Raw genomic sequence first — 17440 nt, forward strand, 5'->3', positions numbered from 1 at the left:
TACAATAAAGCAAGTCACTTGGAACAGTCCTTCTCTGTTCTGCATTTTCTCTTAGACAAAGCAGCTATGCAGTGGTCAGTGAAAAGTGTTTTTATTCTTTCACTTCAAAATTCAATGAAATGGTTATACCCCAGAGCACCACTGGGGGGTGGTAAAAGTTACAGGCAGAAAATGAAGGCAACTGGAACAGGGAAGCTTAAGGGTCTGTTATTATCATCCTGTTATGAACTAATTAAAAAAATACATTAGTATTGAGATATTTCATTAGTGTTATAAAAATAATTAGCTAAAAAAGAAACTGTATTAGTCTTACAGAAAGCTAATACCCGAGAGCTAGAAACAATCTACTTCTCTGTTAGGAGAGAAGTATGCATCTAAATTCTAATTTGAACTTTTAAAAACATGAGTCCTGTGACATAAACATCTGAATAAAATAATCCTAATAATGAGGTAATCACAATTTTAACACTTAATTCTAGTGTAGAGTTAGGAACTAGATTAGAAACAGATTTTCTGCTAACCACATCTAAGTTTCACCTGGTACTGGTTTTGTATTTTTACACTGCTGTGAGACACGAATAGTCCAGAATATCAAGTTCCCTGGAGTTTCTCTAGTACGCCGATAGTTCACACTGGTGTGCTTTTGATCACTCACATGGCTCTCTTCACCTGCAATCTATTTTATTACGGTATGTGTTTATAATATTGACTATGCTTATGTTGGGGATACAGTAACAGATAAGTCTCCAGCTCAAGTTTACATCTCAGTGGTGGAAACAGCCCCAGCAGCACTGAGGACAAAGCAGACAAGGTGACAGGCTGTGGGAGAAGTCCCAAAGAACACGCAGAGGACACCCTACTGAGACCGCAGGAGTGACTGGGCGGGTAGGATGGGTGGGTGGAAGCCAGAGAAGATAACATTCAGAAAAGAAAACAGCAAGGTGCACGATGGCTTGTAGAGTCTGGGTCAGCAGAACACAAAAAGGCGGTAACAAGACCAGAGCCTGGACAGCTGGGGAAGAGGACTCACAGCCGACCACTTTCTGCCAGACTAAGGATCTATGAATTCTTAATCCTTTATGCCACGGGAGGCTTTGAGCAGGGGACTGACAAGATCTATTCGGCATTTTCGTGAATACTCAAAGACCATTACTTTAGTAGTTAAGAGTACGGACTCCAGCATGGGAGCCCAACTCAAAATCCTAGTTCCACTACTTATTATATGTGTGATATTGAAAAAATTATTTCAGTTCTCAGTTTGCTCATCTCTGCATTAGGGACATTAAGAGTTTTATATCAAAGAGTAGATATGAATAGTAAATTAACTAATATTAGTAGGGTCCTCAGAACAGCATCAGGCACTTATAAAAGTGTTAGCAACGTTTTAAGCATCGTCTTTTACCGTGGCAAAATATATTTAACATAAAATTTACCATTTTAACCTTTTTTTTTGAGACAGAGTGTTACTCTGTCACCCTGGATAAAGTGCAGTGGCATCATCATAGCTCAATGCAACTTTAAACTCCTGGGCTCTAGTGATTCTCCTGCCTGAGTCTCCCAAGTAGCTGGGAACTACATGTTTGCACACTACCTCCGGCTAATTTTTTTTTTTTTTTTTTAAGAGATGGAGGTTTCACTCTTGCTCAGGCTAGTCTTGAACTCCTGACTTCAAGTGACCCTCCCACCTCGCTCTCCCAGAGTGCTAGGATTAGAGGTGTGAGCAGCTGTACCCGGCCCATCTAAATGAGTTTTAAGCATACCACCCAGTGGCATTAAGTTCATCCACACTATTGTGCAGCCGTCATCACCACTCATCTTCAGAACGTCCCCAGTCCCTGAAATTCCCCGTTCTCCTTTCTGTCTCTGAATTTGATTTCTCTTGGTACGTCATACAAGTTGAGTCACACCATAGTTGTAGTTTCAAGTCTGGTTTATTTCACCCAGCATAATGTGTTCAAGGTTCAGAGACGACCATGTCACAGTATGTGTCAGAACCACATTCCTTTCAAAGCTGCACCTTCTTCCACTGGATGAATATCCCACACCTTGTATATTCATCTGTTGATGGCAATTTGAGGTGCTTCCCCTGTTTGGTTATTAAGAATAATTCTGCGATAAGCATGGACATCCACATACCTAGTCAAGTTCCTGCTTTCATTTCTTTGGGGCATATACCCAGAAGTAGAACTGTCGAGTCATGTAATTAATTTTTTTAAGGAAACACAGCATTTTACATAACCACCTGCAATGCACAGGGGTCCAATTTCACCATTTTCTCACCAAAACTTTCTTTCTTTTTTTTTTTTGTTTGTTTTTTAATTACAGTCACCTAATGGGTATGAAGTATTACTTCCTTGTGATTTTCATTTGCATGATCCTAATAACAAATGATCTTAAGCGTCTTTCCATTGTGCTTACTGGCCATTTACATGTCTTCTTCGGAGAAATGTTTATTAAAGAGCTTTGCTCACTTTTAAATCTGGTTCCTTGTTTCTTTGTTTTTAAGTGGAATTGTTATTTTTAACGGAGCTCTTTAGTGGCTGGTTAGTGTAAAGAAAAACTGGAGGCCAGGAGACAGAGCTGTCATAGAAACTGCATCAGGAAATACTGAATTGAGGCTGGACCTGATAGGAAGTAGCATAATTTGAATGAGATAATGGAGGTTGAAATAAAGGAAGGAGAATGGAAACAACTTTGTGAATAATGAGATAGGACCATAAGAAAAGTGGGGGGAGAGCCCTTGTTGAGGCTGGGGCTATGATTTCTGAGTTGGGCAGTAGGTAGGCTGCCACCATTCTCATACCTGGAGAAGGTTGGTTTAGGATGAAAACTAATAAAGAAGCACTGAGACCCTTCCCTGTATTTGTCTGTCTGCTAAGATGCAGATCACAAACCACAGCATCTAATCACCCCTTCATTACATCAATTTTACATCTCTGTGTCTGGCATAGGGCTGCATGTTACTCATTGTCATATCCGTAAAGCCTGGTACCTTAAATGTTTGCTAGGGATATTGAGAACAGAGTGGGTAGAGAGGGAGGGAGGGCACGGCACTGGAATAACAGACAAAAATGCAAATGATTATCAAAATTTTTACCTGCTTCAGATTCCGGGGGGGAATAAAACTGACCATCAGAAAGGCCACCGGGTATAAGTGCAGCCCTCTCTGAAGCATCCTGAACTATCCGGAGTCCTGCAAAAGAAAAAAATTAAAATGTTGGTGATGATGTTACCTTTTTGGTAGCTTCTTGGCAACATAAAATGGTGTTATCATTATCATAATACACTCAGAAAAAGAGGCACTTTGAAAAACTTTCAACCAGAAAATAAAGGTATTACTAATAAACCATGAAATAATATTCTAAAGACAGAGTAGTTTAAAAAACTGCACTGTGTTACTCATGGGATTCTTTTTTTTTTTTTTTTGCAGTTTTTGGCCGGGGCTGGGTTTGAAGCTGCCACCTCCGGCATATGGGGCCGGCGCCACCCACTCATGGATTCTTTAACTCAGAATCACAGCTTCTTTCCCTGGGAAATACCTACTTCCTTGTAAAAATCAAAAACAGCATCAAAAGCAAAACACAAAGTAAAACAAAAAAGCCCAGTCAGCTTGTACCAATGGTCTACGAGCTGTAAGGCCAGATGGGAAGTGTCATACAGGGATGGCCTTTTAAAAGCATATAAAGAACCCTTAAGATGACAAATATGCATATGATAAAAAGGTCTACAAAGAAAAGAAATGTATAAAAAACAAAGAAAAGAAAGCATGATGTGGATAGCTCAGAATAAGGACACATGATGGCCATCAACACGGGTTCTTCTGGCCAGGTCCTTGTATAACACATGCTGCTGGTCAGGAAAACAAACGCCATTTCTAAAGTTTTCATTAATTTTGTGTTCTGCTTTATTAAGTTATTCTGAATTGTGTTTAATCACATAACCATTCAAGTCCCAGTCATATTAACAGTAGATATGTTTTCAACAGTGTTCTGTTTGACATTTATGGGCAATAAAGTAATACTTCCTTTAGTTTGACTTCTCCCTTCTCCACAACTCAGGGGGCACAGGACAGAAGACACATCTTGGTCTGAGTGACATTTTTTAAAATCTACTTGAGCTATAGCTCTTTCTTATAAATTTCTGTGAGATTTGCTAAAACCAAGCCAATTGCATTTTTCTAAACTTACAACACACTTAATGTAAGATCCTTTTTCTATAGGGCAGGGCAAACTGATCCAGATGATTGACAGAGGCATAAATACATGATGTCTAGAAAGGGCATAGGTGTCTAAAATGAACTCAGGCTACTTCATTTCCAAGAAGGGTGGATGAGGCACGTGGGCTTCCATTAGGACATCGTGTGGGGAAAAATTAACCACAAAGCTCAATCAATCGTTTGGCCCTCCTGGTTAATATCCTGGCATACTGAAAATTACCCAGCGAGATTATGCAGCTTTGGCAGAACTCAGGAGTACACCATGCTAGCACCACGCTAGCACCACTCGGCTACTCAGAGGATGGTGAAAGCTGAGAAGGTTTGCTGACTTCCTCTTCTGAATTTCACCATTAACCCATGCTAGGAATTTAACTGTTCCAATTACAGCTCATCCAAAGCCACCACTTGCTTTGTGGATAGTAGTAATGTGAGACTTTGGAGATCACTGACATAAATTTAGAATCGCTGCCTCCACTCCCTTAAATTTGGTTCAATTTTCTCTCTCCCTAACCAGTGCAGTTCTGTTTATCTGTACAAAATTTCCAATGTTCTCTCAATATTATTAATAGGGAAAAACGGCCAACCTGTCTGGGGAGAAAGAAGAGTTGGTTATTTTTTGTTGTTGCTTGAATTTCTTTTCACCGGTGTTCACATTTTCTTCCAGTGGAACCCTGGCTTAATAGCTGGAGAGAGGAGCCACATTCTACTACCACCCTTCACCCACCAACCCTTTCTGGATTCCTCATGTAACCACTAAACAATGGACACACCATAGCTGTCGAATTCTACTCATCTACAGCTCCACTCACATCGAGACATCAGCGTCTCTTCCAGCTTGGTACCCAGACAGACTTAGGGGGCTGACTTTGAGAGGAACTTACTGTTTTCTTCTTCTGCTTCTTGAGGTAACACTTTGAAGTCCAGGAACCATGTCTCAATCCAGGCAAGGATGAATGAAATGATGGGTAGCACATAGCCAAAAGCCCCTTGTGAGAACAGCTAGAAGAACGGATGAGACCGGGACAAAGAAATGAAGTTACTATGAACTCAGAAATGAGGCTTAGTCATGCAGATGGTAATTACACAGAAAAAGTGGTAGGTCATACCTTTGAAAGGATCACTTTTGCTAATAAAAAGGCACTGGTCACTGCTGTTGTCAACTGCAAGACACATAATCCAGCACCATTCAAATCAGACATTTCACACTGTAAAGGCACCTTTCTCACACATGCCACCTGTGTGAGCCAGAAGCCTGCAATGCCCCAAACACCTGTGCCTGGCCTAGCCCCTTCCTACGTCATCCTGTCTCTAGCTCCATCCCCTCTTCCCACACAGGGGTAAAAGGGGCTTCTGGGTCGCACACAATCCTTTAAATGAATGCTTTTGAGGTTTTCCTTCTACCATATTCTGATAGACTAAAGTGTTGGAAAACTTTGTTTTAGCTACCAGAAGTTACAATATCCAAAGCCTGTATAACCATATACAAGAAGAGACCAGTGAACTACATAGGCAGGGCTCTTCCTAAGGACTGTGACTCCACAGCATCCCAGCCTTGTCACTCCTTCCTCCAACTAATATTTTCAGCATGGCGAATCCTGACCAAAATGAATGCCAACAGTTGCTTGACTGATGGAATGGAGGAGGCTGAGGAACATCAAGAATCTTGCTCCATAAATATTAAAAGAGTTACACACTTACACACCCCAGCCAGAGTGCCACTCTTGGGAGAGGAGGCCTCTCACATTCTGACATTAATTAACTTTAGGCTCATACTAAGTGCTCTTGAGATACCAGCTGACATTCCTGCTTTCAACTTCTAGACTCTCTCTGCAAATGTTTTGAAAAATAAGAATCAGAAACAGTAACATGGATTTGCTAAGTCAGATCTACTGACAATCTGAAAGCAGATACTGAAGATAACTTTTTTGTAACTCTCCTGGAATATCCATGTCAGCCACTTTCCTAAAACAAATGGTCTTACAAAAACAAGAACTATCAGGAGTCCTGGTAGAAAAGAAATTCAGATGCTGGTAATGATGTCACCTTTCTGGTAGCTGCTTGGTGAGACTACCATAAAATAATATTATTATTACAATAAAATACTCTTTAAAAAGGTACTTTGAAAATCCTTCAACCAAAGAAACAAAAAATCATGAAACAATGCTGTAAGGACAGATAACCAAGTAGTTGAAAAAACTGCCCCAAATGGGGACTTTTGTAGAAAAATGGGAAGGTACAATCATCATAGCTATTGTTATACATGCAAAAGAATATTCAGGAAAGAGTCAAGCGTGACAAAAAAAAAGTCAGCCCACATTTGTGAAACGAGAGATGGCCCAGACAGATGTGGCCCCCTGGTGGACGCACGGGAGCAGCGCAGCTCCATTCCCACAGACTAAGGTCTCACCCTCTAATCACAGGACTGCAGGTTATTCTTGAGCCACTCTCTCCAGTGTGAGAAACTCAACATTTTCTTCCCCATGTAACTGACCTAGTAGAGTTTTTTTAAAAAGGTGAGTATTCAAAAGTCTGTGGAAATGAAAAAAAGAATTCAGGCAGAATTGTAATTCTTTTTTCACTCTCTAGATCAGGCATCCTCAAACTTTTTAAACGGGGTCAATTCACTGTCCCTCAGACCGTTGGAGGACTGGACTATAGTTAAAAAAAAAAAAAAAACTATGAACAAATTCCTATGCACACTGCACATATCTTATTTGGAAGTAAAAAACAAAACGGGAACAAATACAATTCACACCGCTTCATGTGGCCCGTGGGCCGCAGTTTGAGGACACCTGCTCTAGATATTTACTGAGTAGGTACCGAGTAAGCAGATGAGTCATGGCTCTCCAGGAGCTGAAGGCAACAACAGAAAGGAGACAGAAGTCGTCTCCTCCAAGATTGGAGGGAGGGTAAAGAAAGCACAGGGGAAGGCAATTATCGAAATAAGCAGAGGCGAAATCATGAAAAAAAAAAAAAATCACTAAGCAATTTCAACCAAACAAGAAATCTTCAAAATATCTCTATGACAGAGGGAGTGCTGTCATCGCTTACTTGCAAAATGAGGTAGAGGGTGGGTTGGTGCTTGGTCAATAACTACTGTAAGGTCTCTAGATTCCTCTTTGGCTCAACATCCATAGAGACAAAGCTGGTTACTCATTAACACTAGGAAGGAGCCCAGCAGTGTTAAAGCTACTCAAATGCAAAGGAAGAGGACTCAGGAAAAGCTAGTGAATCCACCCAGATTAGAACCGCTTCTTCTCCCAGCTCAGGCCTGGCCTTTGCCACCTGCACTAGAGATGACCCACTTATCCAGGGCGTACTCACCGCTACTGCCCACCAATGGCGCAGTCTGCATACAGCATATGCAAGTATTAACACTTTAAACCGAAAAACTGCCAAAAGCTACGAAAAAAAGACAATAGAGAGATTTAAAATATTTATCTAAATAAATAAAGTAATTTAGCTCTGTGAAAAATTTGTCAATCTCCATTATTTCGATTTAACTAGAGATTGTCACAGAAAAGCAGTGGTCCATAGACCAGCATTTGGGAATCCCTGCTCAAGAATTTAATGTAATACCAAATAAGGTTCCACATTAATTTCCAATTATCACCAGACAACGGATGGCATTTTCATTATGCTGTTACATAAGCAGGTGAATTTTCCTTGCAGTGCTCAAGCTCTATTTCAGGCACATGAAAGAATTAAGGTTCTTCACCAAGACATGGGAATGGCTCCTTGTGTTGCCCTCTGCCCTCGCTCAGCTATCCTTAACCTTATCTTCTTGAAATAAACAGGCAATTTGTTAGTGAAAGAGAGAGAGAAATGCACTGAATGGGCAGGGGACTAAAGAAAAGGGAAATATGGTGCCAATGTTCAAGGGAGGGAGAAAATAGCACAGAATTTGACATCTATTTAGAGAAAATTTGCCTTTTGGTTTTATTTCATCATATCTGAAATAAAATGTAAACAAAAAATACTTACAAATATATCAAAATAGGAAGAGTAGTAGTCGTACTGCGCCACCTCCTTCTCCAGCGTGTTCTCAATACCTCCGTTCACCTGGGAGGAGAGGAAGAGACAAAGACCAGGCACGGCGTGCGTGTGAGAACAAAGCTAGAGCAGGTTGCCAATATATGTTTTTGCTTATCTCTCAGAACCCAGGTATGTTAAAATGTGGAAGAATCCTCAAGATTGTAATAGAAGAGGCAGCCAACACAGCTGGTGAGCAGGACTCTGCGACTGCACGGGCCTTAGATTAGCCTGACCAGAGCCAGCGTGACCAGCAACAGTAAATTCAAGTTCCCTATTTGGAGCATAGTCCTCACGAACAAATGCAGAGGTTCTGAAAAACGGTAATAGAAATGGCAAGTAATTAACCAGAGGCCTGGATAAGGGGAAACAAAATTAATAAGGAGCATCTGTGAGGGGTTCAAATTAGAATAAAATTGCCACAACAAAAAGGTATTCTTGGTTTAGATATTTTTTCATTTTGTCTTTGCTCTGTGAATAAAAGCCTATCATATATATTATTTTGTACCGTAAACCCCCTGAAGAGGCCTGAATTTTTGTGTAATCAGCACAGATTGGCTATAGACCTACTTGGCTGTAAACCTTTACAAATAACTGAAAACGGAGGAGCAAAAGAAGCAATTATTAAAAACCCATTAATCATCTAGTCTCATCACTGTGTCTCTCCAGACTAACTTACCATAATCCTTAATATTAAAAGAACAATTATTTCAAGAGGCAAACCGGGGTTCTCTATCACACAGAGACCTCCTGCTTCCATTCCTGAGAACAGGAGTCAAAGCTGCCCATAGAGTTTTACAATACATAGTTCCTAGAAAGAGCTTCTCTCTGGTTATCTGCACACTCTGAAAGACCCCAATTTTGTGTTGCCTTTAAATAGAAATACCTAAGATTTATAGTTCTAGCCCTAATTTGTGCTCTGAATCCTTATTTCAAAATTTCTGTCGCTAGCCCAAGCTGTCTTTAAATAACTATCTTTAGTTTCACACAAAATCCCTTCCCAGTCATGGATCTTTCTGGTACTGCTCCTTCTAGGTTTCATCTTTAGAAACCTCAGAGTCACCTTTGGATACTGGCATGATAAAATCAGCCTATCAATGAGTCTTGTATTTCTCCCCTTGAAACACCTCTCAGGTGACAAAATCTAACTTATGTTTTTCATACGTTACTCTGGCTACTACGAGGAGAATGAATCGGAGGGCAAGCGTGGACCAGGCAAAGCAGCCAGGAATGGAGTGTGGCAGTTTGGATGAGTGATGACGTGGGCTTGGTTGAGCTGCTAACAGTAGAAATGAAGAGAAGTGGTCACATTTCTAATAGACAGAGGGTGCCAAAAAAAGGTACACACGTTTTAAGAAAAGAAAACATGGGCTTGGTGCCTGTAGCTCGAACCAGCCAGGGCCTGCCAAACAATGACAACATCAACAACAACAAAATAGCCAGGTGTTGTGGGGGCGCCTGTAGTCCCAGCTACTCAGGAGGCTGAGGCAAGAGGATCACTTAAGCGCAAGAATTTGAGGTTGCTGTGAGCTGTGATGCCATGGCCCTGTACTATGGGTGATAAAGTGAGACTGAGTATCAAAAAAAAAAAAAAGGAAAACACTGTATTAAAATTATAATATGCAAATATGCAATATATACACCAAAAACAAAAGATGAATACAAGTACCTTGAGCACCTCTTATAATTGTAGATTTGAGTATTACAGATGCAATGTAATTTTTTTCCTTTCTTAAAATGTGTATACATTTTTAGAAGTAACATTAGTGTATTTTAGAGGTAGATTTGACAGAACTTACTTTTAGACTGATACAAGACATGAAAAATACAAAACAAACCAATCGAGAAAGAGACTTCACTTCTGGACTCCGCGTCTGTTTGCTGAAGAAGAGGGGGGAAAGCAGCTGTGCAGGGGTGTGTGTGTGTGTGTGTGTGTGTGTGTGTGTGTCTGTGTCTGTGGGGAACATGTTAAGGCAGACATCTAGATGGGTATGTAAGGGAGGCCATGATGTACACTACAAGTCATGAACTTCTGGACAATCTCAAAATAACATTTTCCTCCAGAACCTGTAATAGCTCACAATTGCAGTAAGTCCAAACACTTCTATATTTAATAACCTTGATAATCAAGCACCAGCCTACTAATGCAATTCCATTTCTCATAGGAAACCTACTTTCTAGCCACGCTAGTATTTTCTTTTTTTTTTTTTGTCTCCTCCAAACACACAAGCCTACAAAAGCCCTTGCATAACCACGAGTGCCCCTGTGCACTCCTGGTGCAGTACTTCCACTCACCTTGACCTCTAAACCCCAACAATGTTCCCGTACTGTGGAGACCCTCCTCCCAGCCCAAGAGCCACACATCCTTCCAAATCGAATTCACAGTGCATCTCCTCTGCTCACTCCCTCAACAGTTCCAACCCATTGTTCTTCCTCTTCTTAATTTCTGTCATCCTTGATCATCACAGTTTAAAGAATAGAGTGATAGTGGGACGATAGAATCAGAAATGGAAACAGGTGAATAATAAGTAACTAAAACTCAGATGTAACAATAGTGAGATAACAGTAACCAACATTCTTTTCTGTGTTAAGTTTATTTCAGTTAATAATAAATTACATAATCTGTACTTGTGTAGCACTTTATAACTCCTAAGGGAATATTGTATACATCTTTCCATCTGATCCTCATGTGAACCCAGGGGAAGGCAAGACCAGTACTGTTTAGAGAACTGACTGAGAAACCAATGCCCAGAGAACCTACTACATGGCTTGCCTAAAACACAGAGCTGTGGTCATAACAGCCTTAGGTCAAACTAGAAGTGTGCTGACACCAGTGACAAATCATAAGAAAAAAGGCAACATAGAGCCCTTTTTGAACCACAATCTCAAAATTTATCAAAACCAAAAAGAAAAACAAATTCCCTTCTATTGCCACTTTGATCATTGTTCATATTAGTCTAAAGAGTCTGGGGGAGAGTCTGGAGAGGAAACTGAATCCTCAGGGCACTCAAGTCATAGTTAATTCCAGATCTAGCATGGGCCATCAGTCTAGTCAAAGGTAGACTGAGAATGGCCCTGACAGACAGAATCAAAACCAACCATCCCTTCAACTGACCCAAAAGAGATCAGCTATCCTAAGATCTTCCAGAAGAAAAATGAACCAAGGTGGTGTTAAGGCTTCTCTGGGCACACTCAGGCCCTGTGCTTCAGGTTGACATGGGCCAGTGAGCTCCCTGGAGCAAGGGGGTAAAGTGACCCATAAGGTGAAGTCATACATGAAGGCAAAGTTCTTTGGTTACTGTTACAATTGCAGAAAACAGCTGGCTTCCTCTTCTCTTCAAGTGGCCTAAGCACTCTTTATGACTTTGTATTTCTTCTTTAGTCTTTTTTTTTTTTATTGTTAAATCATAGCTGTGTACATTAGTGCAATCGCCTGTACCCATTCTGTATTTCTTCTTTAAAAGACTAACATTATAAGGCATGAAAGATATGTACCATGTCTCATCAGCTAAACTTTAAATCCTATATGGTTTTATGGAGCATAAACACCTGATTCAGAACTGTGCTCTGATACATTAACAATCAAATTTATAGAAATGTAGGAAAAACAATGAATTACAATGATTAGAAATTTACAAAGAGTCAAAACAAGGAAAAGAATGGTACAGTGTATAGTGAGACACTCAGGTCAGGATCAACAGCGCAAAAGAAGTAGAACTAGAAACTGGACATTGAAAGAAAAGTACAAGAAAGTCAGGGTCTACTCTAATCTTAAAGACCATATACCCTTACTAGGTCTTCCAATTTTACAACTGGGGAAAGTGGTACAGTTAGTGGGTATGTTTCTAAATTGGTAGGCCTGATGATTTTTAATAAATGTTGCATGTGGGGCCGCCCACTTCATTTCTAGTTCCCAGAAGGAGTTAAGAAATGAGGAAGTGAGTTCTATGGGCCTCAAACCTTGCCAAAGCTCTACCCCATGACTTCCTTTACTTAAAGCCACAGAATGAGATTAGTGGTCAGACCAATGATACCTTGACCTTGTAGTGACAGTAAAATAATTTTTAAGCATGTCCTCTGAAAATTCCTGCTATGGTTCCTGTTAAAAGATAAATTTCTTACTCATCTCTCATTATACAGCTGTCAGTTTTAAAAACACATGACTCCTTTAAAATATACATTAAATTAAATAATTTCTTTAACGTGCACATACAGAACAAATAATAAAGAGTCACTCTAAATTCCTGGGACACGTCACTGGCATGTTTGGTTTTAAACAAAAGTAAGGCATTTCTATAGTGCTAAAGTAACAGAAAGAAAATCTGTAAAAAGAAACTTAACAGTAGATTCATGTTGCGTATCCCTGTGATTATAGGACAAATCATTTTCTAATATAAGTGTCTGCTTTCACAATGAGTTTTCTTCCTCTATTTGGACTTATGAAATTAAAAGAGATTCAATTACCTAAATTATTAACAGACTACAGTCTAGAATTTAAATTACTGTTCAGAATATGAATCAAAAATTAGATTAAGAAGTTGACTTTTATTGTTAAAAGGCAAAAACTTCAAATCTTTTTAAAACAGGAATCTCAACATCTTTTTGTACTTCCTGTATTTTAGTAAGTTCTTATAAAGCACCTAGAATTGTGTCTAGTAATAAATAATAGGTAATAATTATCACTACCTACGTCTTAGCAAACACATCCTAGAAACAAATAAAGTGCTAAGAAAAAAAAAAGACAACTTTTTCCTGTGAGGCAAGCCTTCTGGGAAGAGATCACCTATTTGTTATATTTGTTGGTGAGGAATGTAAACAATCAGATCCAAGACTTAGGGATTTAATAAAATACCAGGGTATTACAAGGGTATATTTCAACTAAGGGTAAATTATAAATGTCTTACCATAAAAAATAAGGGAGGTGATGGTTATGTTAATCAGTTTGGTTTAAGCATTCCACATTGTATATCAAATCATCACATTGTACCCCAGTTACAATTTAATAAAAAGTTAAATAAAAAAAAGAAGAGCCATGTGATCCCTAATTACTAACATAGTTAAACTCTCAAAAAACAAGAAATATAAAATATGTATCCTTATTTCTCTAGAATCATTTCTTGATACTGAATAACTCCACCATTCAATGTGTGATCTTAGAAAACTCAATTAACTTTTCAAAGATGCACTCTCTCATGTTTAAATTGAGGGTCACAATACCTTACAAAGTTTTTATGAGGGTTAAATGAGATAAAACATTTAAATATGATGGAATCAGAACTCAAACCTTGTCCAAAATTAAGGCTCTTGACGATGTTTATTGCTGCCTATTCTATGAGTTTTACTAAGTTAATGAAACAGTCAATAGAAAAGATTATTAATGGAGAGGCTTCTCCTCAATGTCTTGTCGTACTGAATAAAAACAAATAAAGTGAGATCATTCTTCCCTAAACATAAACAAACAAATAAATGAATAAATACGTAAACACACACACACACACACACACAAACACAGGGTATCCATAAAGTTCATGTGCAATTTACTATGTTAACCTGCTTTAAATTGCACAAAAACTTTATGTCCACCCTGTGTATTATTAAAATGAATTTTACCTGTTTATTTTTACTTTTATTAATGTGGCAATTAGAAAATTTAAAATTATATATTTGAAATTTTGCATTATGTTTTCATTAGATAATACTGGTTAAGATAATTATTTGGTAATGTAGTATAAATGCACAAACCTTAAAATGCCTTTAGGATAATTGTTTCGATAAATTATGAATAAGTAATCTTTGAATCCTGTAATTCCAGCAATGTGGGAAGCTGAGGTGGGAAGATTGCTTTTGAGCTCAGGAGTTCGAGGCTTGTCTGAGCGAGAGTGAGACCACATGAAAAAAATTGAAAAACCCAGCTGGGCACCGTGGTGAGCACCTGTAATCCCAGCGGCTTCGGAGGCCGAGGCAGCAGGATGCCCACAGCCTGAGTCTGAGGTAGCAGTGAGCTACAAGGCCACTGTACTCTGCCCAGGGCACAGGGTAGATAGAACTCAACAACAACAAAAAATTAGAGAAGTAGATGAAACATTTAAAACGTATTCCAGAAGCAATGGGCATTTTTTAGAAAAAGAATCATCAAACTTCTTCTAAAAAGAACTAAGGAATAAATATTTTTGCTAAAAGCAAAGGGGCCAGAGGGTCTATGTCGCAACCACTGAACTCAACTACTCAACACAGAACCCAGCCATAAATAATATATAAAGAGACGGGGATGGCTATGCTCCAATAAAACTTTGTTAAAACAGTCTACAGTTTGTTAACTCTTGTTATAAAGCAAAATACCAGGAATTAAAATTTCAAAATCCCAGACAATTATCAGTTTTTAACTTATCAGGTTTGGCTTAAACAATAACACTATAGAACAAGAAAAGTCCCAATCAGCTGGGGAAGAGCAATGGTATCTCATTTAGAAAAAGACGAATATCACCAAATGAAACAGAAATGATGAGAAAAATAAGAAAATTGTTTTTGTTTCTAGAAACACTTTTTATAAAGTCATGAAAAAATCCAACTTACATTTAATTCTATTATCCACAGTAATGTTACAAATAAGAGGTCAAAGGTGACAAACAAACAGAAAGTCCTCCTGACATCAGATATGCCTTTTTTTTCCCTTCCTTCGTAGGATTCAATCCTGGCCATGAGTTGTGTGGGGTTGAAGGAATGGACGTTGTGTAAAGAAGCATGGGAGCTGTGGCTCCCGGTAAGAACATTTTCCATGTCTTCTGGCAGGTGGCTCATCCTGGAGGAGGGTTAAAGGAACCTTTTTCCAACTTCACCATCCCTAGAGAGAAGAGACCTTTGGGAAATAAAAGAGAGACACCAAGTTAAATCTAAGATTCCCGAATACGACTCTGCTACCCTCACCCACTGTGTGACATACCTCATTTCTCTAATTGAGCAACAGAGTGCAGGATAATATTTAGAAATAAACTTATCCTACATCAAGCACACAAAGTAAATTCAGTGTGAGTTTAAAATGACATGCTTTTCTTCCAGAGGCTTAAAAGGCCTGGACCCCCCTGGGTTACTCACAGAGTTAGGTTTTTTTGGAATTGTAAAATTTCTTAGGCCTTTTCTCTGAAGCAGTACACCCCGTGAAGCCTGAGATCCAAGGGCATGCCGCCCTTCCTCAGAGATACGGGCCAGAGAGTTGACGTATGTTAACAATATATTGTCAGAGGTCTATAGGTGCTCTGCTCTGAGGGACGGTCACAGTCATTACTTCATACTGAGTAAACTGAGTGAACGCTTGAAGATATTCTTTTATTAACTCTGTTCCCCTATAGCTGTTTTCGTCTTTGTACCCTACTCGGAAAACTAGTCACTGTTTAGAGGAAGGGATTTACTACACTAGTGGTTACATTGATATGATAAATATTTCCTTTCAAGTTAAAATTCAGCTAATAGATAATGGATTAGGTGTGTACGTGACTGGAAGAGTATAAAACTTAAACTTGGAATAAAGAACTTTGCTATATGTCATCCCACGGTGTACAGTCTGTTTCTTGACTTAATAATTACAGGAGTGAGTTTACACCTACAGCAAAGCTGCTGCTCGTTCGCGTCTCGGGTCACGCAACACAGAGTGTCTTAACTGATTTAGGTCTTAATGAAGACATAAAGAGAAAGTGAGAAGCAACACTTAATATTTTCAATTAATACTACAGAATAATTGTTATAGAAAGCAGTGGCAATAAAGAAGACTGTAATAGGAAAGGCTAAAGAGAATCTTAACCATAACTAAAAGGTGTTTCTGATAACCTGGAGCCGGGTTCTTTTTTTGTAGAGACTGAGTCTCACTTTATTGCCCTCCGTAGAGTGCTGTGGCGTCACACAGCTCACAGCAAACTCCAACTCCTGGGCTTAGGCGATTCTCCTGCCTCAGCCTCCTGAGCAGCGGGGACTACAGGCGCCTGCCACAACGCCCGGCTATTTTTTGTTGCAGTTTGGCCGGGGCCGGGCTTGAACCCGCCACCCTCGGCATATGGGGCCGGCGCCTTACTGACTGAGCCACAGGCGCCGCCCCTGGAGCGGGGTCCTTGGTGAATGAGCCATTCCTGTTCTTCTGCTGTGCTAGGCAGAAAACCTCCACAGTTAGTGTCATTACACAGGGACTAGAAAACTATTTACAGAATGCTTTCCCAGAACATGTAAACTAACTATAAACCATTTGTCTCATAAGAAGGAACTGGTTTCCACCAAAAGCACCTAATAAACTGAATTTACCATTTCCCCATACTCATAACAGACAATGTTTCCAGGCCCCTTCTTGAAAAAGAAGTAGTATAAACATTCACCACAATGTAACCCCTAGACTGACAATTAAACCTACACAGAAAGGTTTCCTAAAGCCAGGAAGTGTTTTAATAAAAATAAAAGATGAGTAATTTAAATAATCTGATATCCTCATATATGGGGCATTAAATAAAAAGTGTGCTGGATGATCCGACTGCTTGCCAAATACCCTAGTTTCCCGACCTATAGCACCTCTCCCTGTGCCATTATATAGTCCTTGCTCTATTTAACTCAAATCCTTTCTTTGGCCATAAATGTGGCAGAAGTTTGTGGGTCGCTTGTATCCAGAAATGCAAAGAAGCAGTGTGTTGTTCACCAGGCTCTCCTTCCTTTCTGCCACAATGACTGGCAACGGCCAGATAGAGAAGAGCATTTTCAAAGAGGTAAAAGAGAATTTGGAAAAAGAGGTTTCTTTAAAGCAATATGGTCCTATTTAGTCCTATTCACTGCTTAGAATTCCATCACTTCATACTTGACCCTGATTTTTCTCCCTTTCCAAACTCAGGCACAAAAGTCCCTTCCACACTTTAATACATTGTGGTGGTAAAGGGCGTGATATTTTTGAAAGCAATTTGATTATATGAAATAGATATGGCCACAATCTATTGGCTTTTGGCTTCTCTGGGCCACAATTAAAGAAGAATTGTCTCAGGCCACACATTAAATACACAAACACTAATGAAAGCTGATGTTCAAAAAAGAAAAAGTCTGTTGTGTGTAATTTTGGTGGTATTACCACCAGAGACAGGCAAAAAGTCCTCATATAATAATAATCCTTATTATGTAGTGCCCCATTCAGAGAGTCTTCTAAACTCATGAAGCAGGTCCCAAGTTTAC

At 39.4% G+C, this 17440-nt stretch overlaps 1 protein-coding gene across 7 annotated transcripts in view; it reads right to left on the reverse strand.

Annotated features, from left to right (window-relative positions):
- The window catches only part of STARD3NL (STARD3 N-terminal like), a 44960-nt gene that overhangs the window by 5046 nt on the left and 22474 nt on the right, over positions 1–17440 (reverse strand). For all 7 annotated transcript variants that reach the window (XM_053609632.1, XM_053609633.1, XM_053609637.1 and 4 more), the window contains 6 exons: positions 14822–15104; positions 8201–8278; positions 7541–7618; positions 5323–5376; positions 5098–5215; positions 3098–3193 (listed from right to left, as the gene is read on the reverse strand). In XM_053609632.1, coding sequence (XP_053465607.1) covers positions 3098–3193; positions 5098–5215; positions 5323–5376; positions 7541–7618; positions 8201–8278; positions 14822–15046 — 649 coding nt within the window. In that variant the 5' untranslated portion in view covers positions 15047–15104. The remainder of the gene's footprint in view (positions 1–3097; positions 3194–5097; positions 5216–5322; positions 5377–7540; positions 7619–8200; positions 8279–14821; positions 15105–17440) is intronic.

Source organism: Nycticebus coucang, chromosome 11, assembly GCF_027406575.1.
Source record: "Nycticebus coucang isolate mNycCou1 chromosome 11, mNycCou1.pri, whole genome shotgun sequence".
Lineage (NCBI taxonomy): Eukaryota > Metazoa > Chordata > Mammalia > Primates > Lorisidae > Nycticebus > Nycticebus coucang.